Source organism: Kalmanozyma brasiliensis (assembly GCF_000497045.1).
Source record: "Kalmanozyma brasiliensis GHG001 unplaced genomic scaffold PSEUBRA_SCAF2, whole genome shotgun sequence".
Lineage (NCBI taxonomy): Eukaryota > Fungi > Basidiomycota > Ustilaginomycetes > Ustilaginales > Kalmanozyma > Kalmanozyma brasiliensis.
The window spans coordinates 607,385-631,908 of NW_015961959.1; the positions used below are offsets into that span (position 1 = coordinate 607,385).

At 58.3% G+C, this 24,524-nt stretch overlaps 9 protein-coding genes across 9 annotated transcripts; 5 read left to right on the forward strand and 4 right to left on the reverse strand.

Moving 5' to 3' along the window:
- Positions 1-372: 372 nt before the first annotated feature.
- PSEUBRA_002721 (uncharacterized protein) lies at positions 373-1,808 on the reverse strand (the record flags this gene model as incomplete). Its single annotated transcript, XM_016437136.1, has 2 exons — positions 373-1,691; positions 1,775-1,808. The coding sequence occupies 2 exons, from the start codon at positions 1,806-1,808 to the stop codon at positions 373-375; spliced, it is 1,353 nt and encodes a 450-aa protein (XP_016292620.1).
- Positions 1,809-2,568: 760 nt separating this feature from the next.
- On the reverse strand, positions 2,569-6,189 carry PSEUBRA_002722 (Citron-like protein; the record flags this gene model as incomplete). Its single annotated transcript, XM_016437148.2, has 1 exon — positions 2,569-6,189. One exon carries the CDS (start codon positions 6,187-6,189, stop codon positions 2,569-2,571), a length of 3,621 nt encoding a protein of 1,206 aa, XP_016292621.2.
- Positions 6,190-7,040: 851 nt separating this feature from the next.
- PSEUBRA_002723 (ATPase, AAA-type, core) lies at positions 7,041-8,465 on the forward strand (the record flags this gene model as incomplete). The annotated part of the gene is made up of 1 exon (XM_016437132.1): positions 7,041-8,465. The coding sequence occupies one exon, from the start codon at positions 7,041-7,043 to the stop codon at positions 8,463-8,465; it is 1,425 nt and encodes a 474-aa protein (XP_016292622.1).
- Positions 8,466-8,803: 338 nt separating this feature from the next.
- On the forward strand, positions 8,804-11,734 carry PSEUBRA_002724 (Exportin-1/Importin-beta-like protein; the record flags this gene model as incomplete). The annotated part of the gene is made up of 1 exon (XM_016437128.1): positions 8,804-11,734. The coding sequence occupies one exon, from the start codon at positions 8,804-8,806 to the stop codon at positions 11,732-11,734; it is 2,931 nt and encodes a 976-aa protein (XP_016292623.1).
- Positions 11,735-12,569: 835 nt separating this feature from the next.
- On the forward strand, positions 12,570-14,495 carry PSEUBRA_002725 (Ysc84 actin-binding domain protein; the record flags this gene model as incomplete). The annotated part of the gene is made up of 1 exon (XM_059464884.1): positions 12,570-14,495. The coding sequence occupies one exon, from the start codon at positions 12,570-12,572 to the stop codon at positions 14,493-14,495; it is 1,926 nt and encodes a 641-aa protein (XP_059320704.1).
- Positions 14,496-15,369: 874 nt separating this feature from the next.
- Positions 15,370-16,362, reverse strand: PSEUBRA_002726 (CoA-binding; the record flags this gene model as incomplete). The annotated part of the gene is made up of 1 exon (XM_016437141.1): positions 15,370-16,362. The coding sequence occupies one exon, from the start codon at positions 16,360-16,362 to the stop codon at positions 15,370-15,372; it is 993 nt and encodes a 330-aa protein (XP_016292625.1).
- A 695-nt stretch (positions 16,363-17,057) lies between these two features.
- PSEUBRA_002727 (Small-subunit processome, Utp12) lies at positions 17,058-19,688 on the reverse strand (the record flags this gene model as incomplete). Its single annotated transcript, XM_016437134.1, has 1 exon — positions 17,058-19,688. One exon carries the CDS (start codon positions 19,686-19,688, stop codon positions 17,058-17,060), a length of 2,631 nt encoding a protein of 876 aa, XP_016292626.1.
- Positions 19,689-20,325: 637 nt separating this feature from the next.
- PSEUBRA_002728 (Protein kinase domain protein) lies at positions 20,326-21,312 on the forward strand (the record flags this gene model as incomplete). Its single annotated transcript, XM_016437155.2, has 1 exon — positions 20,326-21,312. The coding sequence occupies one exon, from the start codon at positions 20,326-20,328 to the stop codon at positions 21,310-21,312; it is 987 nt and encodes a 328-aa protein (XP_016292627.2).
- A 1,514-nt stretch (positions 21,313-22,826) lies between these two features.
- On the forward strand, positions 22,827-24,512 carry PSEUBRA_002729 (uncharacterized protein; the record flags this gene model as incomplete). The annotated part of the gene is made up of 1 exon (XM_059464885.1): positions 22,827-24,512. The coding sequence occupies one exon, from the start codon at positions 22,827-22,829 to the stop codon at positions 24,510-24,512; it is 1,686 nt and encodes a 561-aa protein (XP_059321302.1).
- Between the last annotated feature and the right edge of the window lie 12 nt (positions 24,513-24,524).

Below are 24,524 nucleotides of genomic sequence, written 5' to 3' on the forward strand. Positions count from 1 at the left end.
TGAGGGGTCGCTTTGATCTGCACCCAGTCCTCTCGGGGTCGATGAGCTGCGCAAGCTCATCAGTCCCGAAGTCGGCGTTCCTTGCATCATCGCCCCAGCTCGCCAACTTTTGCTCACACACAGACAAGGACGCAGCCACGACCGCGAGCATGAGCATGGATGACAGGGAAGAACCGATTTTGTGATTGAATGCGGACGAACTGACTTTGCGGTGAACAACAGGTAATGCGAGACGATGGGAGAGTGGATGCTGATAGGATGATCGAAAGAGGGAGATGCGTGCTTGAGACCACTTCTCGATGGGCCGTAGCTATCTTTGACACTACACGCAGTGAGGAAGACCAGGTTGAAGCTCGGCTGGCCAGGTTCGCTTCACTTGCGACCCCCGTTCTTGCCCTTCTTTTTGTGAGACGACTTCTTGGCGCCGCCGCTGCTGGCGGCCTCACCAGTGGGAAGAACCAGCTGGTCGTCCTTCTTGAGCGCCTGGTAGAGGGAAGGCTTTTCGGTCTCGGTGGTGGGTGCCTTCTCGGTCACCTGCTGGGTGAGAATGTCAAACTCTTTGGCCTGAGCTGGAGCAGAGCCGTCCTCTGCGGGGCCGACGACGACCTTGGCGTGCGGCACAGGCTCGGCCGGAGCGGACTCGGCCTTGCGTTTGCGGTTCTCGGCTGCGTCGTCAGCGGTGGGGGCTGGCTTGTCGTTCTCGGTCTTTTCGGTGGAGGGTTGCTCGTGTTTCTGCTCCCCCTTCTTGTCGTCAGCGGTGCCCTGTGCTCCCGACACTTTCTCCTTGGGTGACTTGGGGCCTGCTTCGTCGGGTTTGGCTGCCGATTGAGGCTTAGGAGAGGCCGGTTTGTCCTGCGTGGGCTTCTCAGAATGCTCCTTTGCGGCGCTGCGAGTCTCCGACGCTTTGTTGGAGCTCTTGCCCTTGTCCGCCTGAGCGCTTTCGGCAAAGACCGAGGGATACGGCAGCTGAAGCTGTTGAGGAAGAGCGAGGTTGAAAACGACCGTGGCAGTGCGGGCAAGCTCTTCGACGGCCCTCAGCGGGCCATGCGAGACGCGCGATACAATGTGGACGCTGCGCTGGCTGGCGTGTTCAGCTGCGTGGACGCCGGTGTCGAAGCCCTTGACCAGGCTCGAAGGCAGACGAGGCTGTACCTTGTGGCGGTAGGCCTGAAGTGCATGATGTCCGTATCGGTGCTCGACTGTCTCGAGTTTGGCATGGAACCAAAAGGCGACATTTGACAGCACGAGGAAAATCGCCGTGAACAACGGCACGAGAAGCGAGCTGTACAGCTTGCCTACGATAGGAATGGATTGAATGAGCTGGTCCAGAGGCCATTCGTCCTTCCATTGGGTGCAGTACAGTGTTTGTTTCTCCCCTTCCTCCGCATTGAAAGTAAGCACCAGCTTGGTGGGCACGGCAAATTCGAAGAGCGGGAAGAAGGCAGGTCGGATGAAGCGAGTGGCCTGTACGACGGCAGTTGAGCTGGCCGCGTCCCAGTGAACATCTCGGTCTTCGATCTTGGCTGCCGAGCCAAAGTTGAGGGCATTGAGCAAGTACGCGGCATGCTTGAGCTGACTTGCGCCCGTGATCTTGAGGCCTCGTCCTTGATAGGTGCTGGCTGAGGCGAAGTGAGAGTTGATGACCGAGTTGAACATGACCGGATCTCTGCACAGCAGGTCGCGGACGACCTCTGCAGGCATACGTTGTCGAGACGAAGGGACAGGGTCTCAGCTACATAGTTCACTGCCACTATCTAAAAGGTTTTGTACTTACGCTTCACCTCCTGGTCGGCTTTGGACGCATTCATGGTGGCAATGCTGGCTCCTTGGTCGGAAGATAAGCGATTGTGTGCTCTTTGGGGACAGCCTGGCTTGTGACTCAATGGCGATGATCAGTCGGTGAAGGTGATGGTTTAGAGGGAGGAAGCTCTCGCCTCACTTGTCTAGGTTCTGAGGAGTGATTCAGCAGAGAGCAACACTGGAACAGCGAAGCGTCGGCTAGCGCGCCAGAACGCTTCGAGACTTGTTGCTCAAACTCAGACGTCAGAAGCCAGCCGAACAGGCGTAGCCGACCTCGCTGTGCCAGAGGTGGTGACAAGCGGGTTGCATCGGATTATTGCACGGTCAGCTGCGCCCCGTGCATTTCACACGCGGTTCTTCCGCAGCTGTCATGCTTCGCGCACGCTCCTTCATAGAGTCACGTCCGTCACCGTGCTTGCATGTAAGCCAGCTTGGGCATTGTTAGCGGCGCATGTCGGAATCGAGCCGATATGACAATCTAGCCCCGCATCATTGTTGCTCTGTTTGCGCTCAGATGCACACTCAGCATGGGAACCAAAGACGTCCGATGACGAACTGACTTTGAAATTTTGGTCAGTGCGAAGATTAAGCTTCTGAAACGAGTCTTAAATTCAGGGCTTGGCCGTTAGTCTCTGACAGAAAAGGCAGAAAGGAAATTCAAGCCACAAAACAGCCGCTAAGCCTTGGCCATGAAGCCAACACTGGCTGGTCAGAAGCATAAGACATGCTGAAAGCGACAGAGTCTGTTATCATCTTGGAATTGCGAGATCATGTCAGGTCGACAGAATCGTCCTCGTCGCCGTGAACGACGGCAGATGATGGTGGCAATTGATAGCCGGCGTGGACGCTGTCGATCCTCGCTTCCTTCGATACGTCCAGCTGGTCTCTTCGTTGCTGAATCGGCTTCTTCTCGCTGGTGACAGCGTCTCCTACAAATGCATCGCCCTCCTTCCAATCTGAATAGCTCATCTCGTCATTTCCAGGTGCTGAAGTATCCCCGCCTGCACCATCGCCGCCATCGAGTTCCGTGTCTTGCAGAAGACCTCCCATCGCCCGTTGCCTCGCCCACAGATCCTCGGCCACATCCAAGCGGCGACACTTGGCAATGTTGCGCAGCATCTGCATCTCGCGTCGACGATGCAGCTGTCGGCGGAGGCTCTGCGTCAGGAATGTCTCGAGCGTCTGCAACGGCCAGTCCTTGGGCACGAGCTCCAGCACCTCGCGATTGTCCAGGTGGAGAGCCTGCGTGTTGAGCAGGTGTGCTGTCGCGATACGGAATTTTTCTTCGGCACCATTGGCCATGTAGACCGAGAGCAGCTGCTTCAGAAGCTCCTCTTTGCGTTGTGTAGCAGAGAGCTCTCGCTGTGCCGTTGCCTTGGCGTGTGCCTTGACGCGCTGCGCATAGGTGCGGCTCAACATTGCAGCGAACGGCTGCAAATCCTTGTGGTCCTCGGCGATCGAGGTGGCCAGCATCGGTGAGAGCACTTCGCCGTCTTGGGAGCAGTACGCTTCAGCACTGTTGGCGTCTCGGAGCTTGACCGCAAGCAAGGACAAGGCTTCGGAGTCGCGCCCGAGCTTGCCAAAGATGATGGCCTTCTCGTAGTCGAGTGCCTCTAGCGGCGCAATCATGTCCAGCAGCGATCGATGATCCAGCACCGTCGAGCCTTGCAGCAGCATCGCCAGCTTGAGGCGATCCAGCTCTCTCGGCGAACCATCGCTAGCGAGCGCGAGATGAGCAAAGAAGGATTCCGCATACGAGCCATGTGTATACTCTTGTGCCACGGCATCCATTTTCTGGCGGTAAGCGTCATCGTTGAGGTGCTGCTCGACACGGCGGAGCAGTGCTAAAGCCAGATCGCGATGCATCTGCTCGTCTTGTACTTTGGATGTCGATAGTGCGACGGCCTCGAGGTACTTTGTCGCCGCATCCGCATCGATGTCGCGCAACTCGTCGATCGTCGCTTTCTGTGTTTGGATGACCTCCAGTTCCTGCGCCTTGCTCCGTACAGTCGACTTCTGCGACGAGTCTGCTGCAGGTATCGCTGTTTGCTTGGTGAGAATACGAATGCCAGCCTCCGGGTCCTTGCGCACAAGCCAACGACCGTATGTCGACAGCAAATTGGGATCGTTCTGTTCCTTGAGCAGCGTCGCCACTTTGGACAATGCTGCTGGCACGTCTGGTGACTTCTTGAGGGTGTCGGTAAGCTTTCCATCGACAAGGGCAGTCCAGATCTTCAAGGCACCCTCGACGTCGCCGGAAAGCTCGTGGTGTTCAGCGAGTAGGCTGTAGAAGTGCTTCGACTCGAGGACGTTCCGGACCTGCGCGGGCTCGCAAGCATGCTTGGACGAAAGGAAGGCCGCGAGCTCAGCTTCGACCGCAGCGTCCTCCCGCTCGACCGTACCGCGTCGCTCTGCAATCATTTGAAGGTATGCCGAGTCAACACGAGAATTGACGTTAGCCACCATCTGCTCGTCCATCAAGGTTCCGGCCCAGAAAGGCGAATCAACCGCGCTTTGAGCGGCTGAAGCAGCGGCTGAATCCAAGCGCCACGCTTCCAGCAACGATCGCAGCATCTCGTCGGATCTTTGCAGCAGCTCTTGCTTGAGCTGAAGCAGGGTGTCGTCAGTCGTCACGTCCATGGCTGGGGAGTAGTTGAGGGCGAGATTTGCGTCAACTATCTGCTCTATATTCCGCAGCCTCTCGCCATCGTCGTGCTTCAGCTTGTCGAGGCTGGCGAGCACGACGGCAGGCATGACAGCTTCCTTCTGGGATAGCGGCTCTTGCTGCAAAGATGGGAAGAGCGCCAGAAACAAGCGCGGATCCAGGTGGGCGTGGCGCAGGATGTTGCCAGCTGCGACGAAATCGGTTCGATACAGCAGCTCAATACCCAGCAGTGCATGTGCGGACGAAGCCTCGAGCGAGACGCGCGAGACTTGAGCCCCCTCTTGCGTCGCCTTTCTACGAGATCTATACGATTCCAGATCCTGCCGCAAGGTGCGGAGTCGGCCGTGATGCAATTGTTGTATGGCCCAGCTCAAGAGAGGGTCTTGCTGCACGGCAGATGTCGAGTTGCGGCCGCATAGAAGAATTTGGCGCTGCGACGAGGAAGCTGCCCCCGCGTGCTCCACCGCGCGTCGCAGTACCGGCACATCCGGGCTGCTAAGCTGGCTCAGAGATACCTTGACGGAGTCCAGATCGTCTCTGGGCGCTTCTCCCGACCCAGACTCGCCCTTTTTTTGCGACGGCAAGAAAAGAGACGGATCTTGCACTGGCTGTAAAAATCGTGGATCTAGGCCAGGGGGTAGCTGGATCGTTTGGACCTTGTCGACCGAGTCTTGGCCGAAGTCATGGATCTCGACAGTGTCATTCCGCAGCAACGAGACGAGATGCTTGCCGTCGTATGTGACCGAACGAGGATGAGAAGGCCACTCGAGCAACTTTGGTGCCGGCTCGCCTGAGGGCTTGACGAAGACACCGAGGGTGATGGAGCCGCTGTGAGAGGTGACGAGGAACTCGCACTTGACGGGTGCAGATGTGGAAGTGGAGCGGTCGACGACTGGCGAGAGGCTTCCTTCTCTGCTTTTGGGTGGTTGCACGGGAACAGTGACGATGCTTGGCCTGACTTGAGCAGAGGGAGACTCGCCCGTCTGACTGATGGGCAGGTGCAAGGGAGTAATGTGGCCGGTGGACAGATTGACGAGGCTGTACTCGGTGGCGTTGGCGATACAAAGAGTGTCAGCGAAGCGGCGAGCAAAGATGGCGCCTCCTGGGAGAGCAATTTCCTTGACGGTGGCCCACTGAAGACCGGAACGGCCCTCTGCACCAATCTTGCCGAGGATGATGTTCTTTCTTCGCACGATGCAGATGCTGATCATGCCAGCCGCGTCCGTGCCTGAGCCATGCTCAGCTTCTTCGTCGTCCAGAATGACGGTGCTGACCGCTCTTGTGGATGGCAAGCTTCGTATTGGCGACCATTCGGGGAGTGAGAAGAAGGAGACCACTCCCTCGCAGAGCACTGCAGCAGCATTGAAATGCCGCAGCAGCACGATTCTTTCGACTGGCTTTGCGTGGCTGGAGATCGATCGACTGTGCTTCAAGCTGTACTTGATTGTCGAGTGTGTATCTGATGAGGATTGTGCTGAGTTGACGGCGCGTGCTGAGCTGATTTGGAAAGAATGAATCAGCCCGTTGGATGTGCCGATGTAGAGAAAGGCGCCATCCGATTCTGAGCAGCGAATGGCCCACTGCGAGCTCTCTTGGATCGCAGCTGGCGACTCCGAGTTGATGTTGTCTGCGCTGACATCGTTCGGAAGGGTCGGAAAGAGGAGTGGTGCCAACGAGTAGGGAGGCACGGGCTCGCGCGAGCCACTCGCGTGTTTCGAAGCCATGGTGAGTGACGTGGTGTGCCGCAGATGGACGAGATCTGAGTCTGCGTGACGAGCGCGTCAAGAACGTGTGAGCTCGGTCATTGATCCGAAAGCTTCGTCACTGCGCAAAGTGATTGCGAAGGGCGATGTTTCAGTCAGGAAGAAAGGTACGCAAAGGCCATCCTCAGATTCAAGCTTGGATGAAGGCCGTGCTCTCAAAATCAGAAAAGGGTCCAACACACACTCACACGCTCAGACGTCTTTGTTCGGACGTCGGTCGGCAGTTGGGTTGGCCGATAGGTGAGAAGCCTGCGTGGTGACTGCGATGAGCAGGCCGTGATGGAAATTCAGATCGAGCTCACAGGCGGAGACTCAAAAGCAGCCTCTCAGCGTTGAAACGCGTCTCTCTGCTTCCCCCGCCCTGTCTGGCTCGGAAATTAACTCCACAGGCTGGCTGTGACAAGAGCTGAGCTGCATAGGCGAGGCTAGAACCCTGGCCAAGCTGGGTACGATCAACAGAGCGCCTGAGCGCATCCCATCTGAACATCCTCCTTTCTCTCGCTCACACCGACTAACCCCGTCTCATCTCCATCGACTCATCGCAACTCTTCTCACATCAGACATCGAATCGGCGTGGCGCATCCGCACAGCCGATAGCAGGTCGACATCCGCATTTCTCGGCAAAACAGGCTAAAGCTCATCACAGGGCGACCTAACTCTCTCGGAAAACAGAGCACAGGATCACAAGGGACAAGGAGATCGAGCCTCTCTCGCAATTTTCGCCGCAGCATCTACCTAACAGCGGCATCTTCTGGCCAGTGCTTCCGCACCACCTTCCACCAGCGTCCAAAATCTGACGCATCACCTTCAAAATGGCCAACTCGGACTTCTTGAACAAAGCGATCGAGATCGTTCAAAAGGCGATCGACGAAGATGTCAAGCAGAACTACCAAGAAGCGTACAAGCTCTACCAGAACAGCTTGGACTACTTCATGATGGCCATGAAGTACGAGAAGAACGACAAGCTCAAGGATCTCATCCGAAAAAAGTTCACAGAGTACCTCGACAGAGCCGAGAAGCTCAAGGAGCACCTCGCAAAGAGCTCGGAGGATCGTGGCAGAGCCGCCGTGGGAGCGAACGGTGCGGAGAAGGGCGTCGGCGGCAGTACGGGTGGCAAGAAGGACGGCGACGACGACGATGTCGATCCCGAAACCAAGAAGCTACGAGCAGGTCTGTCGAGTGCAGTCCTGTCAGAGACGCCCAACGTGCGATGGGACGACGTCGCGGGTCTGCACACCGCAAAAGAAGCGCTCAAGGAAGCCGTCATCCTGCCCATCAAGTTCCCGCAGATGTTCACGGGCAAGAGGACGCCATGGCGTGGTATCCTCATGTACGGTCCCCCCGGTACCGGAAAGTCGTTCCTGGCCAAGGCCGTCGCCACCGAGGCCAAGTCGACCTTCTTCAGTGTCTCGAGTTCGGACTTGGTCAGCAAGTGGATGGGAGAGTCGGAACGTCTCGTTAAGCAGCTCTTTCAGATGGCACGCGAGGCCAAGCCATCCATCATCTTTATCGACGAGGTCGACTCGCTCTGCGGCACAAGAGGCGAAGGCGAGTCGGAGGCATCGAGGAGAATCAAGACCGAGTTCTTGGTGCAGATGAACGGTGTCGGCAACGACGAGACGGGCGTGCTGGTGCTCGGTGCCACCAACATTCCATGGGCGTTGGATCTCGCCATCAAGCGTCGTTTCGAGAAGCGCATCTACATTCCGCTGCCGGATCTCGAGGCGAGGAAGCGCATGTTCGAGCTCAACGTCGGCGAGACACCATGCGCCTTGGACAGCAAGGACTACCGCAAGCTTGCCTCGCAGACGGAAGGCTACTCTGGATCCGATATCAGCGTCTTGGTTCGTGATGCGCTCATGCAGCCCGTGCGCAAGGTGACGGGAGCTACCCACTTCAAGAAGGTCATGGCACCCGCCGCTCGCAAGAAGAAGCAGGAGAAGGCCAAGAACGGCACTGCAGACACGGGCGCGCACGGTGACGCTGCCCAACAGGATGGAGACGAAGCAGCCGTGGAGGACGAGGTGCAAGAGATGAAGGAGTACCTCACACCCTGCTCTCCAGGGGACCCTGATGCCGTCGAGATGACATGGGACGACATCGAGGGCGAGCAGCTCCTGGAACCCAAGCTGGTGATGAACGACTTCTTGCGGGCCATCCAGGCGGTGCGTCCCACCGTCACCAAGGCAGACATCGAGAAGCACATCGAGTTCACCAACGAGGCTGGTCTTGAATGATCGCGCGGTGCTGGAAGACTAGAGTCTCGTTTTCACCTATTGGTCCTCCTTTGTCACTGCCGCTAATAGACTCTTCACTTCGACCTGACCGCCTGAGCACGACTTCCTGAGCAAGCGTAGTGGACTGTGGATCGTCTCGAAGTGTGTAGGAGCTTGACGAATTGGACCAGACAGCGCAGATCTTCGGGACGTGTCGCTCGACTCGCGAATTCCGAAATTTTGGCTCGAGCTGAGAAGACAGCATGTGACACGAGCACAGATCTTCTTCTCACCACACAGTTCGACCGTCTTCAACATCATATCACACTTGCTGCGAGCAGATCGGGCACCTCGCAATCATGTCAGAGGCGTCGAGCTCGGGCTCCTCGGAGCAGCAGGCCATCCAGGCGGTCATGCAGGCCCTCAACACCCTCTACACTGACCCAAACAACCAGGCCAAAGCATCTGCCAACACTTGGCTTCAGAACTTTCAGCAGACCTCCGAGGCATGGCAGACGGCCAACTCGTTGCTACTCGCATCCGAACTGCCCATCGAGCCTCGTCTGTTCGCTGCCCAGACGTTCCGCACCAAGATTATCTTCGACCTGGACCAAGTTCCAGCGCCTCAAAGGATAGCGCTCCGCGACACGCTCCTCACAGCACTATCGGCCTATGCAACAGGTCCGCGCGTGATCCAGACACAGCTCAGTCTAGCTCTTGCTGGTCTTGCTCTCCAGCTCGACGAGTCGCAATGGCCGACGGTCGTCCCGGGCATGATCGAAAGATTCGGCGCTAGTCCAGAGACGGTTCCGGTCTTGCTTGAGTTCCTCACTGTGCTGCCAGAGGAAGTCATCACCAATCACCGCATCCCTATCGACAACGACTTCTACAACACTCGATGTCATTTCCTGCTCTCAGCGGCAGCGCCCGAGATTCTCAAGCTACTCTCGATGTATGTTCAGGCGACAGGCTTGACATCGCAGATCCAGACGGGGATCTTCCAATGCTTGCGGTCCTGGCTCAAGAGTGGGGAGGTGTCAGCTGGACAGATGGCCGACACGCCACTCTTCGAGTTGTCGTTCGACGCGCTCGCCTCGGACGAGCTCTTCGATGTGGCGACGGATGTCGTCTGCGATCTCATTAATGAGACGCAGGAGGTCGAGGAGAACATGCAAGTCGTCCAGCGCGTTCTTGCTCGCCTGCAACCTCTGCGGCAGGAGATCTCCGCAGCCGGCGAGGACGAAGACAAGGTGCGCGGCCTCTGTCGCATCTTCGTACAAGCGGGCGAGGCATATCATCGCATCATCTTGCGCCACCAGGACGAGCTCTTTCCGGTCGTCGAGGCCATCGCGGAATGCACCGCCTACCACGATCTCGACATTGTGCAGATCACCTTTCGCTTCTGGTATCTGCTCTCTGGACCGCTGGGGTATGCGTATGGCGAACCGCAGGCAGAAAGATTCTATCCGGTCTACGAGAGGCTGCTCGAGGTCATCATTCGCCATCTCCGCTTCCCTGACGACCCAGATGCGCTTACGGGCCAGGAGCGCGACGACTTCCGATCCTTCCGCCACTTTATGGGCGACACCCTCAAGGACTGCTGTCACGTCCTCGGCTCGCGGCAGTGTCTGTCCAAGTCACTGCGTCTCATTCAAACGACCCTTTCGCAGTCAACACCGGAAACGCTCAAGTGGCAAGACGTAGAAGCACCACTGTTTAGCATGCGTGCTATGGGCGCCAAGGCAGACCCGCGCGATGACGAAGTGCTGCCTCACATCATCAATATCATCCCCACGCTTCCGGATCATCCCAAGATCAAGTACGCCGGGCTCCTCGTTCTCTCGAGATACACCGAATGGATCGAGATGCACCCCGAGCAGATCCCTGCGCAGCTCTCCTACATCAGCGCAGGTCTCGAACATGCTGGAAGCGACGTGACAGCCGCCGCAGCGCAAGCCATGAACTTCCTGTGTCAGGACTGCCACCGTCACCTCGTTCCATATCTTCCGCAGCTCTACGACTTTTTCCGCTCCGTCAACGACAAGCTCGGCGCTGACGACCTTGTGTCCATCTCGGAAGGAATTGCGTACGTGATCGCCGGCATGCAGCCCACCGAGGCACCGCAGGCGCTCATGCAGTTCTCTCAGCCTCTGCTCGAGTCGCTCAGTCAAGTTCTGAGCATCCCAAACCCGAACAAGGATCAATTGCGCCGGGCAGCCGACCGAATGGAGCAGCTGGAAAAGATGCTTGCCGTCTTTGGCTCTTCCTTCTCGCATCACCTTGCGGAACAATGCTCGAAGACGTGCGAGGAAGCGTACTCGGTGGTCGATCGCGTGCTGGCATCGCACGGCAACGTCTTCTTCATCTCGGAGCGAGCATGCGCATTGCTCCGACGTGGGCTCTCTTTCTTCGGCCCGCGAGCGGCGCCGAGTCTGATCGCGGTCCTGGAACGACTGGCATCATGCTTCGAGCAGACGGGCAACCCAGGCTACGTGTGGATCGTTGGCAAGTGCATCGATCAGTTTGGACGGGATGGCAACATGGCCACCAGCGCGGCACTCCGAGGAGCCTTCGAACGGATCACCAGCAAGGTGGTGCAGCAGATGGAGAACACGATGCCCGCCGAGATGGGCGACGTGCTGGACGACTACATCCACACGTGTCTGACGGTGCTCAACAATGTTCCTTCGATGCTGTTGCTGTCGCCGCAATTTGCGCAGGTGTTCCGCGCGATACTCGCTGCCTTGACGCTTCTCAAAACCGAGATCGTGGGAACAGCGTTGGATCTTGTGCTGGGCATCGTGGGGCATGACTCGTTGATGATGCCCGTGACGGCGTCTCAACCCGGAACGCCCCTGGCTGCCCCAAGCGCCCTCAATGCAGACGGCACCCCTTCGATGGATGACATGGGCAGCTATGCCGCCGCCATCCGACACGCGATAGGCCAGCAGGGCTTCCAGCTCGCCTCCGTCTTGCTTAACGGCTTGGCGACGCAGTTCAGCCCTGAGGTGATGCCGGTCGCCATCACGACACTCAAGGTGCTCTCTTCCGGATTTGCCGGCGAGATGGCGGCTTGGGTGCCAGGAATCGTGGAGCAGCTGCCCACAAGCTACGTGCCAGACAAGGACAAGATCGCTTTCACCAACCGCTACCTTGCCGCCATCAACGGTGGCAAGCGCATGGACGAGATCAAGCAAGCTCTCAATGGTCTCTACTCTGCGTCGCGGCAGGCAAGGGAGAGGAATCGGGTGGATCGAGACGGTGGCCCAGGCGCAATGCTGGATCGTTAGGAGATGTAAACATGCAGCTTACAACAATATCATCTCAAAGACGATGTCAGCCTCCTTCACGATTGATGATGATGAGCTTGCTGACAATTTCAGCTCCGCGGTGAATCCGGCGATTGCGCGCGTTTTGAGTGGGCTCTGAAGGCCAAGCCAGAAAGTCATGCGGCATGAGAGAGAGATGCGCGCTCGGGCCGGTCAGCTCGATTTCCTCCACACACCCAAATCATGGCGCAGCTCACTCCTCTCTGTGGCTCACATTCCATCTGATCCGTTGCGTGTGATAATGACTACGGCCACGAAGGGCGATGCTGCAGGAGGGAGCAACACTAGCATGCAGCAGACCCTTCGTGTCAGTGAGTGAGGTACTGTACATACAGTAGAGCGAACTATTTTTGGTCTGGCTCGAACAGAAAAGGCGAGCTGCAAGGCTATGCTCAAAAATGCCCAATTACGCATGACCCTGACCGTCTTTGGTCCTTCCCGGCCCGGATGGTCATCTCCATCACCTTCCCCACACTCACTTGGACATTCGTCACTGTGACGAACCTTAAGCGTGATCCACCAGCATCCTCTGCGAGCGCATCACCGTCACCTATTTTGTTCATCCTCCGGAAGCATCTCAGCAGCCACCCATCATCCTTGCCCGTCACGACTTGGTGGCGTCTCTGCAGGAGCGTCTCAGAAACCCCAAGCAAGCAAGTCTCTCGAGCATTGCGAGTACTTCGCAATCAGTCTTGACTCGGATCTTCCCTATCTTCCCTCTGAAAAGCTGCCCTCGATCCTCTCACATTCGACCACCGCCCCCTTTTCGCCGGCATCCGGCGTCTGACTGGCCGCCATGGGCAACCCCATCCCCGTCAACCTCGAGCAGGAATGCCGCAAAGCCACCAAGATCCTCAACGAATTCGTCGACCCGGTCAACGGCCTCGACAAGATCGTCCCCATCAGCGTCCTCTCCAAAGCCAAAGGTTTTGCCATCTTCACCGTCTTTCGCATCGGCTTCCTCCTCTCCGCCCGCGCCGGCTCTGGCGTCGTAGTGGCCAAAGCTGACGATGGTCGGTGGTCCGCCCCTGCTGCGATTGGCATCGGCGGTCTCGGTGGCGGCTTCAATGCCGGTGCTGAAGTGACTGATTTCCTCATTGTTCTCAACTCGAAATCGGCCGTTCGATCGTTTATGGCCACGGGCTCGCTGCAGCTTGGTGGCAACATGTCGGTCGCCGTCGGCCCGCTGGGCAGGTCTGCAGAGGCAAGTGGGAGCGTCAACACTAAGGGTCGGGTCGCTGCGATGTTCTCGTACTCCAAGTCGAAAGGTCTGTACGGAGGCATCTCGGTGGAGGGCACAGTGCTGGTCAACCGCGAGGACGCCAACGTCAAAGCGTACGGTCAGTATGCCAAAAACCCCAAGCAGATCCTCTCTGGTGCCGTCGATCGACCGCCCTGGGCCTCCGGGCTCGTTCAGACCATCGAACGCTTCACACTCGCCAACACGCCCAGCAAGGACCTCGACGGCGAGTACTTCAACTACGACGACACGAGCAGCTTTCACGGCCGCGGATACGGCGGGAGTGGCGGAGGCCGAGGCGAGGAGAGCTACGATACGGTGGACAGTCGCGATCTCGAGAAGCTTTCGCGGCCTGGTGGGCAACGTCGATCATCACGCAGCAGCCAGCTGGAGGACCTCCCTGATCGCTTTGACGACATTGGCCTCCGAGACCGGGACCGCGATCGCGATTCGTTCGAGGACCGAGACCGCCGTCGCAAGGACGACGACTATGACAACCGCTCCCACGGCACCTACGGCTTTGGCACATCAGCCGGGATCAGCAACACGCCTCCTCGTGCCAGCTCGGCTGCCTCGCAACGCATGTCGGCCATCCGCACGCGCTCCGGTAGCATCGCCTCCAACCTCAGCTTTGGCAGCAAGAAGAAGCTCGATCGTTCCGGCCCCACGCCGCCGCCGGACTGGGATGCGATCCCAGGTCAAAGTAATGGTGGCGCGTGGGGCAAGTCGAATAACATGGACATGATGGACTCGCTCGACCGCGAGCTCCAGGGTGGCAGCCCGTCGGCGACGCGCAAGTCCAGCTACGGCCCCTCAGGCAGCGGCCACAACGGCGATGATCGGGCCCGGAGTGGAAGCCTGAGCAACACACGGGGAAGCTCCAACACCCCCGCTGGCTGGTCCCAGTTCAGTTCGGATGCTCACGATGACCTCTTTGGTGACAAGACTCAACAGACCAGGGATCCGTTCGAGGACCTCGCGTCCACGAGCCCCTATGGGAGCGGCAGCAGCAACGGTCACTCTCGCACCAAGTCCGCGTACGATGGTGCCGCCCCGCCTCCATCCAAGACCGGATCCAGGTTCGGCCGCTTCCGCACCCCTAGCCCGGGTAGCAGCGCCTTTGGAAGGAAGAAGACTCCAACCATTCCGGAGGACGACACGAACGGCTACGGCGATCGGCAGAACGTCTCGCTTATCAGCCCGTCGGCGCTGGATGAGTACCGGAACGGCGATAGTAGGGTTAGGAAGGACAGCTTTTCGCTGGCGAGCGAGAATGCCAGCGTGCCCGTGATCGAGCGGGTCATTGCGCTGTACGACTTCGAGGCGCAGGAGGAGGGCGATTTGGGCTTCCAGAAGGGCCAGGTGATTGCCGTGACGAAGAAGACCGATAGCACGGACGATTGGTGGCAGGGGCGGGTCGAGGCCGGAGTCAGCTCCAGCAAGACAGGAATCTTTCCAAGAAATTACACGGCCCCTCTCTGATAGCGTTGCGCCCACACGACGACGGCGAGGTCATGACGATGATTGCGGTTGAAGGGGGACGTTGGGGGGACGCTGGGAGGTGATGGCCTGGGCTTGTATGTACCAGCCGCAGTCTTTCGGTGCCGCCCGTCCGTCTCCCGATTTCCGCTCGCCTGCCCGCTTCCCAGTCTTCCTACTCGTCCTCCTCTCGCCCGGATTCACTGGCTGGTTCACCCACACACTTCAAGCAGGCAACCTCCCATCCTCCCACCGTCCCCTCACGGAGCCTCACATACCCTCTTCGCGTACCCTCACACTTTGCCTTGTCTTCGCACTGTCTGTAATGCATTTTTTCTTGGCCTAGCTCACAATTCGCTTTGGCTGAGCCACACAAATCGCTCTGGCTGGTCCCGCTTCGACGACAGGGCGCGTGCGAGACTCTGCGAGCAACGTCTTGCAGACACTGCTTGTTCACAAACGCAGGGTCAGCCAGACGCTCGCTCACCGAGATCGCTGGATCGCTTCGAATGCCATAGACAATCGTGAAACTCCGCCTGAAGCGTCTCGCAGACCACTGCTCCTGGAGAGACGCCATCTGTGAGCCTTCGCCTGACCCAGCGCAAGCACTGCTCGAGCGCGAACGCGGAGCCCGCCACACTTCGACCTGTTCAGCTCGCCGGGCCCGCACCGAGTGCATCGCGCCGCTTTGCCGTGCGCAGACACTGCTTTCTCACAAATGCGAGGTCAAGCCAAACACTGATCAGCCTCAATGCCTCATGCCGTCGGCCACTACGCACACACACAGCGCTCTACACGCTTGTAAACAGATGCTAATGAAATTTCAGCGTGATCAAGAGACATCGGTCTACGAACGCGATCCACTTGTTGCGGGCCTCTAAGCCAAACCAGCCTCCTGCATAGCCTTCTTCATGAGGGCGCCGATCTTTGCGGGCGAATCGGCGACGATAGCGCCGGCATCCGTGAGAGCCTTGACCTTGTCATCGGCACCACCCTTGCCACCGGCGATGATGGCGCCGGCGTGACCCATCCTCCTGCCGGGAGGGGCGGTGCGGCCGGCGATGAAGGCGACGACGGGCTTGGGGTTTTTCCTCGTCTTGTTGTACTGAGCGAGATACTCGGCGGCGTCCTCCTCCATGGATCCGCCGATCTCGCCGATGAGCACGATGCCTTCGGACTTGTCGTGGTCGAGCAGCAGCTTGACCAGGTCGAGCGTGGTGGAGCCGGGGAAGGGGTCACCGCCGATACCGACGCAGATGCTTTGGCCGAGGCCGACCTGGGTGGTCTGGTTGACCGCCTCGTACGTGAGCGTACCCGAACGCGAGACGATACCGATGCGTCCCGGGGTGTGAATGTGACCGGGCATGATACCGATCTTGCAACCCTCGGGGTTGATGATACCGGGGCAGTTAGGCCCAACCAGTCGGGAAGCAGACTGCGAGCGCAACGCCGCAGCAACGCGAATCTCGTCCTTCTGCGGAATACCCTCAGTGATGGCCACGATCAGCGGGACCTCGTTCTCGATCGCCTCGATGATGGCGTCCGCCGCACCGGGAGGGGGGACGTACAGCACGGAAGCGTGCGGCTTGGTCTCACGAACCGCCTCCTTGACCGACCCAAACACGGGCAGACCCAAATGCGTCTGACCAGCCTTCTTGGGCGAAACACCCCCGACGAGCTTGGTACCGTACTCGAGCGCCTGTTGACAGTGGAACGTGCCCGTCTTGCCGGTGAAACCCTGGCAGATGACGCGCGAGTCCTTGTTGATGAGCAGGTTCTTGATCGTGTCCTCGTACGAGGCGCGCGCGGCGGAGGAGGAGAAGCCGCGTGCGAGCGGGCGCGAAAGCGAGGCGGCAGCGTGCTTGAACATGATGCTATGAGATAAGAGGGTGAGAGGTGGTGGACAGCAAGAAGAAAGGGTCGATGCGATTGAGAAGATCACACACAGGCTGGGTCCGCTTGGCCGAACGTGTCGGCGCCTGTTGGACTCGGGATACGGCCGCTTCCTTCCGTAGCGTCACGACCTTTTCTCAACGCTTTTTTGCTGTCCGCACAGGCCCTTTTTTCCCAAGCTTTGGCCAAGCTGTCCTTCAAAGACAGCAAGCTTTCTACTTCAGCCCTGAGACGCTTACAGCAGACCGAACCTGTCAGGATTGTCTTTGACCTCAGAATGCCTTTTCACACCATGTAAGGCAGCAAACCACGGCTCTCAAGGAGAAGCAGCCCTGGTCGTTCCGGCCAGAGCGTCGGCCAACCAAGAGACGGCAAAGCTCGTTCGGCGGAGAGTTCCGTCTGCTCAGACGGCGAATTTTGAGCTTTGCTTTGTGGCCTTTTCCGCAATTTCCTCGTTCGTGATCGATGCGCAGACCGGGCGGAAATTTTTGACCGGCACAACGGTGTTAAAGTATTCAGCTCATGGCCCCTCAACATCGTCATGGTCTGTCACTCGCAAGACTGCTTGCGATCTTTGCTGTGCGGATCTGTATTGATGATGCTGTGCAGATGTACATCCATGCTGCGGTACTAGAGAAGCGACTGAAAAGTGTGATGCGGTGACAGAGAGAATTACTCCTCATCGTCCTCATCCGTCCCCTCCTCGGCTTCGAGATCGAACATGCCGTTGGGACCTCCACGTCCTTCCTCCTCGTCGTACTCCTCCTCGTCTTCGTCATCTTCCATATCGCTTGCTCCTTCCTCTTCGAGATCGCTCTCGTCCGGTAGCTCCTCTTCATCGTCTTCTTCCTCGTCCTCCTCGTCCTCATCTTCCTCATCGTCTTCATCCTCGTCTTCCTCGATGTCCTCAATGTCTTCATCATCCTCGTCCTCATCATCATCGCCATCCGAGTCGGCAGAAGTGTTACCGTCCGACATGCGACCGTTCTTGACGCGTCGACGTCGGCGCACTGGCCCCTCCTCATCGCTGTCATCCTCGTCCTCATCATCGTCGCTGCCATCAGCCCCAAGGGCGATATCCTGTACATCTCCGTCTTCATCATCGTCGCCCCTCACTAAAACACCATCCTCTCCATCGACAGCCATATCGTCCGAATCCGAATCGTCCGACTCTTCGACCCACTTCTTGCCCTTCCTCCTCTCCTTATCCGCGCCATTCTTCTGCGGAACATCGCCCTGTGTCTTCTTGCCGAACTTGACGCCCTGCACGCGAACGGCGTTTCCACTGGCCTGCGACACATATGCCGCCCTCGCCTCGATCTGAGACAGCACGAGCTCCAATCGTCCGTTGAGCGCGAGCAACCGCTCGTGCGTCGCAAGACGCGTCGTCAGTGTAGCATGCAACCCGGACATGCGGCTGACCAGGTTGGGCAACGACATGAGGTAGCCCATGTGGTTGAGCAACGTAGCGCGGATCCACTCCATCAATCCACGCGCCTTTTGACTGCCCATACTGCCCTTGCTCACGTGCGTACCGCCAACACCGTTGAGTCGCCCCACGCACTCCTCGAGCAGCTTGACCGCGAGGGGACCCGAGATCTTGCGCACCGTGTTGCGGATGAGGATCGCATCGTTGTGGTTGAGACAGCTGGTGAGCAGCGAGGTGTCGCCCGAGTGCAACGCTTGCGAGAGGGACGAGGCGAGCGAGGCTTCGTTGGTCAGGGATTGCTGCTTTTTGGTCGGTACGTCGGCGTCGTCCTCGTCGGCATCGGCGCCTGCTTGGGTAGGGTCAGAGAAGCCGAGCTCTTTCAATCGTTGGGCGAGCGTGGGTTCCAGGTCAGCTCCACGGGCGGAGGTGGAAGGTACAAAGCCTCCGTCTTCGAGGCCGGCTGCCACGACGGCATCGTCAATGTCCTGAGGTCGCAATGGCGCGTCGGTGTATCTCTGCGTCTCAGCGGCACCTCCCGTAAGCTGAGCCTCGTCCGTGTCAGCAGCGAGGAGGCCGCCGTTGGTGGAGCTCTGCTTGCCTCCGGCTGTTGGCAAGAGCAGCGTCTTTTGCAGCTGAGCATCCTTGCCACTGACCACGGTGGTCTCGTCGATGGAAACCTTTGCGCCGCGGATGAGACGCGCGAGCCTGAGCTTATCCGAGACGAGCCTGGCGTCGATCCACTCGACGGGCGCACTGCTTTCGGTCGGCGACTGTGCCAGCAACTCGAGCGACGGCAAGGCAGCCGACTTCTTCTTTGACGGTGACGCCTCCGACTTGGACTCTGCTGGGAGACCATAGATTCGTACGCTTCCGGTCTGCGTGACGATGGTGATGAGTGTGCGCGTGCTTTGCGAAGAGGTGGCAAAGCTGACCGAGAGAGCTCGTACAGGACCATCAAGTGCGGCAGTAGCAAAGGCGCGCCCTGCAACAGCTTTGCCTGCTTTCGAGTCGAACGTCCATGCGCTGACCATGCGGTCGCCTTCGGCAGCGGACACGAACGAGGTGTCGTTGAGCCATTCGAGGTGGGTGACGGGCGATGCGTGACCGGTGAAGGTGGCACGGACGCTGTTGTCCGACTGATCAGCATCCGTCAAGCCGATGCTGTGATGCGCAGAAAGCACAAGATTGCTGCGCGCTGAGAGGAGCTGAACTGCGGACTTGGTGTCGGGGCGGAAGGATGAGAAGGGACGCAGCGGGCTTGGCTGATCACCGAGCTTGACGTCTGCTAGCGCAAACGACGAGACCCAGCCATTCTTGGAGCAAGCGAAGAGCGTCTTCTTGGACTCGGAGTAGGATATTGATACAATGCCGGCGCTGGCGGCAGAAGCGGTGCTGCTTCCCGAAGCAGAGGAAGCGTCGAGGATGGCGACCGACTGAGCGAGCGCAGGGCTCAACAGATGGACCTGACCCGAGCTGAGACCAAGCGCGAGCAACAGCTGCGATGAGCCAGAGGTACCAACGTCTTCGCTCGACTCGGCATCGTGCTTTCTTCGCTTGGCTGACTTGGAAGACTGGGACGAGAGACGCACCCACTGCGAAGAGAGGCACTCTGCGCCGCCCAGCGAAGCGAGGAGGAAGTCAGTGACGAGCTGTGAGCTCGACGCTGCCGATGCGGAAGCATTGTAGATGCGCAGTCGTTGTTGGTGGACCTGGTTGCTGATGTGGGCGAAGAGCGTGTGATCCGGAGCCGGGGAGAAGGAGCAGGAGGCAGTCGATGCGGTGACAGAGCCCGAGGATGGGAGCAAGGGCTGGTTGAGCTCGGAGGTGGACGCAGGCCGGGACCTGGCAGGTTTCGGCGTCTTGTTCTTTGCCATCTTTGCGGGGGTCGTACAGGAGCCAGAGGATGGTTGACGAGACGGTACGAGGCGAGCAGATGCAATGATGGCAGCTGAATGATTCAAAGGGTGGAGCGGCTTGGAACCCTAACTTTTCGTTTTCTTCGCTGATGAGAAATTCTTCTCGAGCTGCAGCTCTCATTTCGAAAAAATCCAGTGCGGATCATGACACATGCTTATGTGTGCGACCGTTCTGGCTCAACGTGCGAGCCGCACCCTAATTTTCCTTTTGGCAGAAGAGCTGGCCTGTTCGCTGCTTGCTTTCTGCTGTCAAAAGGTTGCTGCGCGTTGGGGTTGGTGTTGCAGTCCTTTCGAGTCGCGAGATTGACACTTTGATGCACAGCAAAGAACCAAGCTTAGGTGTGAGCCAGACCTCTGGCCTCGACCTTCCTCTCACAGCTGCGCTCAACGAAACCACGACGACTAGACCATAGCGACTGACATCACTTTAAGCAGACACGCATACATCCACGTCCACGCAGCGCATCGTCTTGCTGCCGTCGTCCACTCTCACCTCAAGCACGCCAGTCGCGGTTATCGCACGCCACAGACTCGCAATTCCTACACATACCGCTCGCATACCCTGCAGTCCAGTCGAGACGCCAACCATACCACGATGAACTACGTTCAGCTCGAAAAGCTCGGCGAGGGCACATACGCCACCGTGTACAAGGGCCGATCAAGGCTCAACAACGAGATTGTTGCGCTCAAGGAGATCCACCTCGACGCTGAAGAGGGCACACCCTCGACAGCGATCCGCGAAATCTCGCTCATGAAGGAGCTGCGCCACACCAACATTGTGCGCCTCTACGATGTCATCCACACAGAGTCCAAGCTGATGCTCGTCTTCGAGTTCATGGAGCAAGACTTGAAAAAGTACATGGAGATTCACGGCCACCGCTGCGCGCTCGATCCCGTTACCGTCCGCTCCTTCATGTTCCAGCTACTCAAGGGCACTGCATTCTGCCACGAGAACCGAGTACTACACCGCGATCTCAAGCCTCAAAATCTTCTCATCAACAAGCGCGGCGAGCTCAAGCTGGCCGATTTTGGTCTTGCCCGTGCCTTTGGTATCCCTGTCAACACCTTCTCGAACGAGGTCGTTACCTTGTGGTACCGTGCACCCGATGTGCTGCTTGGCTCGCGAACCTACTCGACGTCGATTGATATCTGGAGTGCAGGATGCATCATGGCCGAGATGATCTCGGGTCTTCCTCTCTTCCGTGGACGCGACAACAATGACCAGCTCAACCAGATTCTCCGCATCCTGGGTACACCGGACGACAACACCATGAAGAGGCTCGTCAACGACTCGCCCGAGATCCAAGTGCGACCGTTCCCTCGGGTGCCAAGAGTCCCCTTCCAGAACATGTTCCCCAAGGCGCATCCCTTGGCGATCGACTTGCTCGACAAGCTGCTCAAGTTCGACCCAACACAGCGCATTTCGGCCGACGAAGCACTCCGACACCCCTACTTTACCACATCAGCTGCCATCGCTGGTCTTCCGCACCCGCAAAGCAACAGCCAGTTGAATATGGGCAACGGCGGTGCTCCTCAGCAGGGCTCGTATCAGCAAGGCGTCCCCGGCCAGCAGGTCAACTGAGGCAGTCAGCCACTTTGCACTTCAATGAAGCCCGTCTCGCATTTCATGATGGACCCGCACTTCCTTCTGGTTCGGACACTCACACAACATTTCCGCAACGCTTTCCGCAGATTCTCTTCTCTTCTCTGTCCTATTCTCCCCTCCCTCGTCTCCGTGTCTCTTAATTGTAACAGTATGCATTGCCACTTTGACCTATTCTAGCAACTTCCAAGGTCGACCTTCGTGTGAACGTGTATGGCGTGAAGCACCACTGCTCTGAATGGCCGCCTTGACGAGGTGAAGCATGACAACTATTGCGGAAGTCGGAGAGTCGTTGACCAACTACACGCGAGTGTGCGCGAGAGCGACGAGGAAGCGGTGTGCTGCCTTTGAATTTTCTCAAAAATGGCCGGCTCTTGGGTTTTTGAGTTCTTCCGAAGATCATCGAAAGGACCCTTTCAACCCATCACATCCTCTCTTCCACCTCGTCACATCGTCACATCCATCCCACTCATCATAGCTAGTCACGACAAGCCAGACCATCTTGCGACGGACTCAGCCTCCTGTCCAGCACTTCACCTCAGCCAGCACATTGAGCAGATCTCTTGTCGACAACAGCTATCTACTCCCATGCAGTCCTAGTCGTCCGCCTAATATCTGGCACACAGCATCAGCATTGGCGGTGCTGGCCCGCTTCAAGCCCCATGCGCAATGCTTCACGGCTTTGCAGAGGGCTGTCGGAAGCTGCGCAGTCAATAGAGAGGCCATACATCCCTCGACATGTTCCGCTGCCCTCTTCCAGCTACAGTGCAACTGGCCCGACCTCGGCCAGGACATCTCCTCCGGCAGCTTTTGACAAGGGACACTTTGCGGGCGCCGATCTACGAGGAGAAGATGATGCTTTTCGATCTCCCAGGAAGGCTGACTCTCTCCGCGCTGGTCTGACAAGACATCAACTTGCGTCTCCAATCGCATCCCAACACAGCACACAAGCACAAGTTCCGTCTGCCGTTCTCTCACCAGAGGAAGCAAAGGAGGTTCGACAACCACTGCCTGCATCATCTACGGACATCAGAGACCCTCCGTCAATACCAATGTCCGCCTCAGGCGCTATAAAGATCTATGCTCAGCGACGAAATCACCGCCAACATGCTTCGACTCCACTCGCGAATCCCCCGCCAGAGCTTGTCTCGAAGGCCAAGCAGCGAAGGCCCAGCACGAAGCGACTCAGCTCAGAAGGCAGTCATCGGCAATCACCTCATCCAAAATCTCCCATGTCATACAGCCTCATGAATCATGTCAGAGCAACATATCCAGCTTTGACAGATCCTCAGGCAAGCTTGCTTTTGGAGACCTTCTCTCGCATCCAGTCCCCCTCATCACAAGTCCCGAGCGCCGTCATTTCGTGGTACGAAGATCGTGTGTGGACGGTCGAGCGCCAATCGGAAGGTACCGAAAGGACTGAAAGCGCTCAAAGCATCTCAATGCTGATGCGATATGCCTACCAAAGGAACGATCTACGGTCTTTGCTTCGGATGGAAAGTCGCGCTGCTCGCTTCCGACCCTCCGACCCTCAATCTAGCGCCGGCACGCTGGCACCCGCGGCGGTTTCAAAGCTACCAGAATTGGCCAACGTCGACGATGTCCCCACCTGGCCCGCCCGGGATGAGAATCCAAAGGCGCTAGCGTACAACCTCAAGGTAGCGTTCGCTGCGAGGCAGGGTGACTGGGTCAAAGTCGAAGAGCTCCTCGACAACGCGGATCTGCTTTCTTCGGCTCCGACCAAGCCGAACCGGGATCATCGAGGCACTCCCAAGCGTCGTTCAGGGATGACACTGGACGCAATCGGATGGGGCAGCCTCCTCCGCCACGGGCTCGGCAATGTGCAAAAGCTCGATGTCGCCGGACTCTCGACCGCTGCTGGCGCAGACGCATCATCAGAAGAACCGAGGTCTCGAAGCCATGACTTGACTGCATCGACGCACCCAAACGACCAGTCTTCAGACGATCCAGACGACAAGTTAAAGAAAGCGAAGGAGGAAGCGCAGCAAATGCAGGCCAAGCTCTCAGTGACAAAGCGCTTATTGCCAAATCTCCTACGTTCTATGAGCAGATCAGCCAGCGTAGCTCGATCGTCCAATCTGGCAGGCGATGAGAGCAAGGCCCCTGCGGAGGTAGCAGAGTCATCGACGCCGAGCTGGCTTCTCCAGTCGGTCCTCGCGCAACTCGCAGAGCGAGGCGAAACGGCGTCCGCGATTCGAATCGTGCAGCTCGCTCTGTCAGAGGCGTCGCCCTCCCTCGGCAACAACGCAGCCGACCGTAGAACAGCTACTCACGTCCTCAATCTAGCCCTCCAAGCGTGCGGACATAACGGCAGAATCAGGATCGCGGAGACTCTGCGCATCTTCAACAGCCTCACGTCGTCACAGCTCGGGCACGACATCTCTGGATCTACCGTCCTTATCCAACCCAGAGTGCTATCAGATTTCAAGAAGCCCAGGGAAGATGCGAAAAACGAGCTGACATCTGTCATCGTTCCGAACGAAGAGTCTCTCGTGCTGCTCCTCAAGAAGGTGTGCCACCCGCTCTTCCGTGCCTCGTGGACGCGTAGGTTGGTCGACGATTTCGAGCGGCTCTTTCCCCAAGTCAGTGTGTCCGGAAGGACATTTCGGATGATCTTGGCAAACTGTCTTGCTCCCGCTCCCGCTCCCGCTTTGGCAGGTGTGCCGGCCTCGATGCCGGCTGTCCGGGAGCGCGTGGTCGCAAGCGGTCGCCGCGGACGTCGGCTGCGTCAGGCAGCAGCGACCAACAATACCGCCTCTGCTTCACCTGATGTCACCGTTGCAACCGCGAGGGAACCCAGGCTGAAAGTCTCGATTCTGTCCCAGACCCTGGAGACCATCCTCACACGCTTCGCCCACTTCACCGCCGCACACGACCCGTCTCGCCGTCTCCATCTGTCAACCACCAACAGGCTTCGGTTCGAGCACACGCTGCTGCGCGCCAAGCGCATGCTCCTCGTCAAGCGGGCGGCGCATCAGGAAGCTCTCCGCTCCATCGCCGCCGTGGGCAAGAGAAAGCGAATGACGACGCATCACACGCACGCAATCACCCAGATCAACATCGCCCTCGACCGCATCGCTGCAGTCCAGCGTCTCGGTCGATGCGAAGAAGCGCACTGGAAGCGACACGCCCGCACAAGCACAGCCGATCAAAGATGACGACCAAAACTC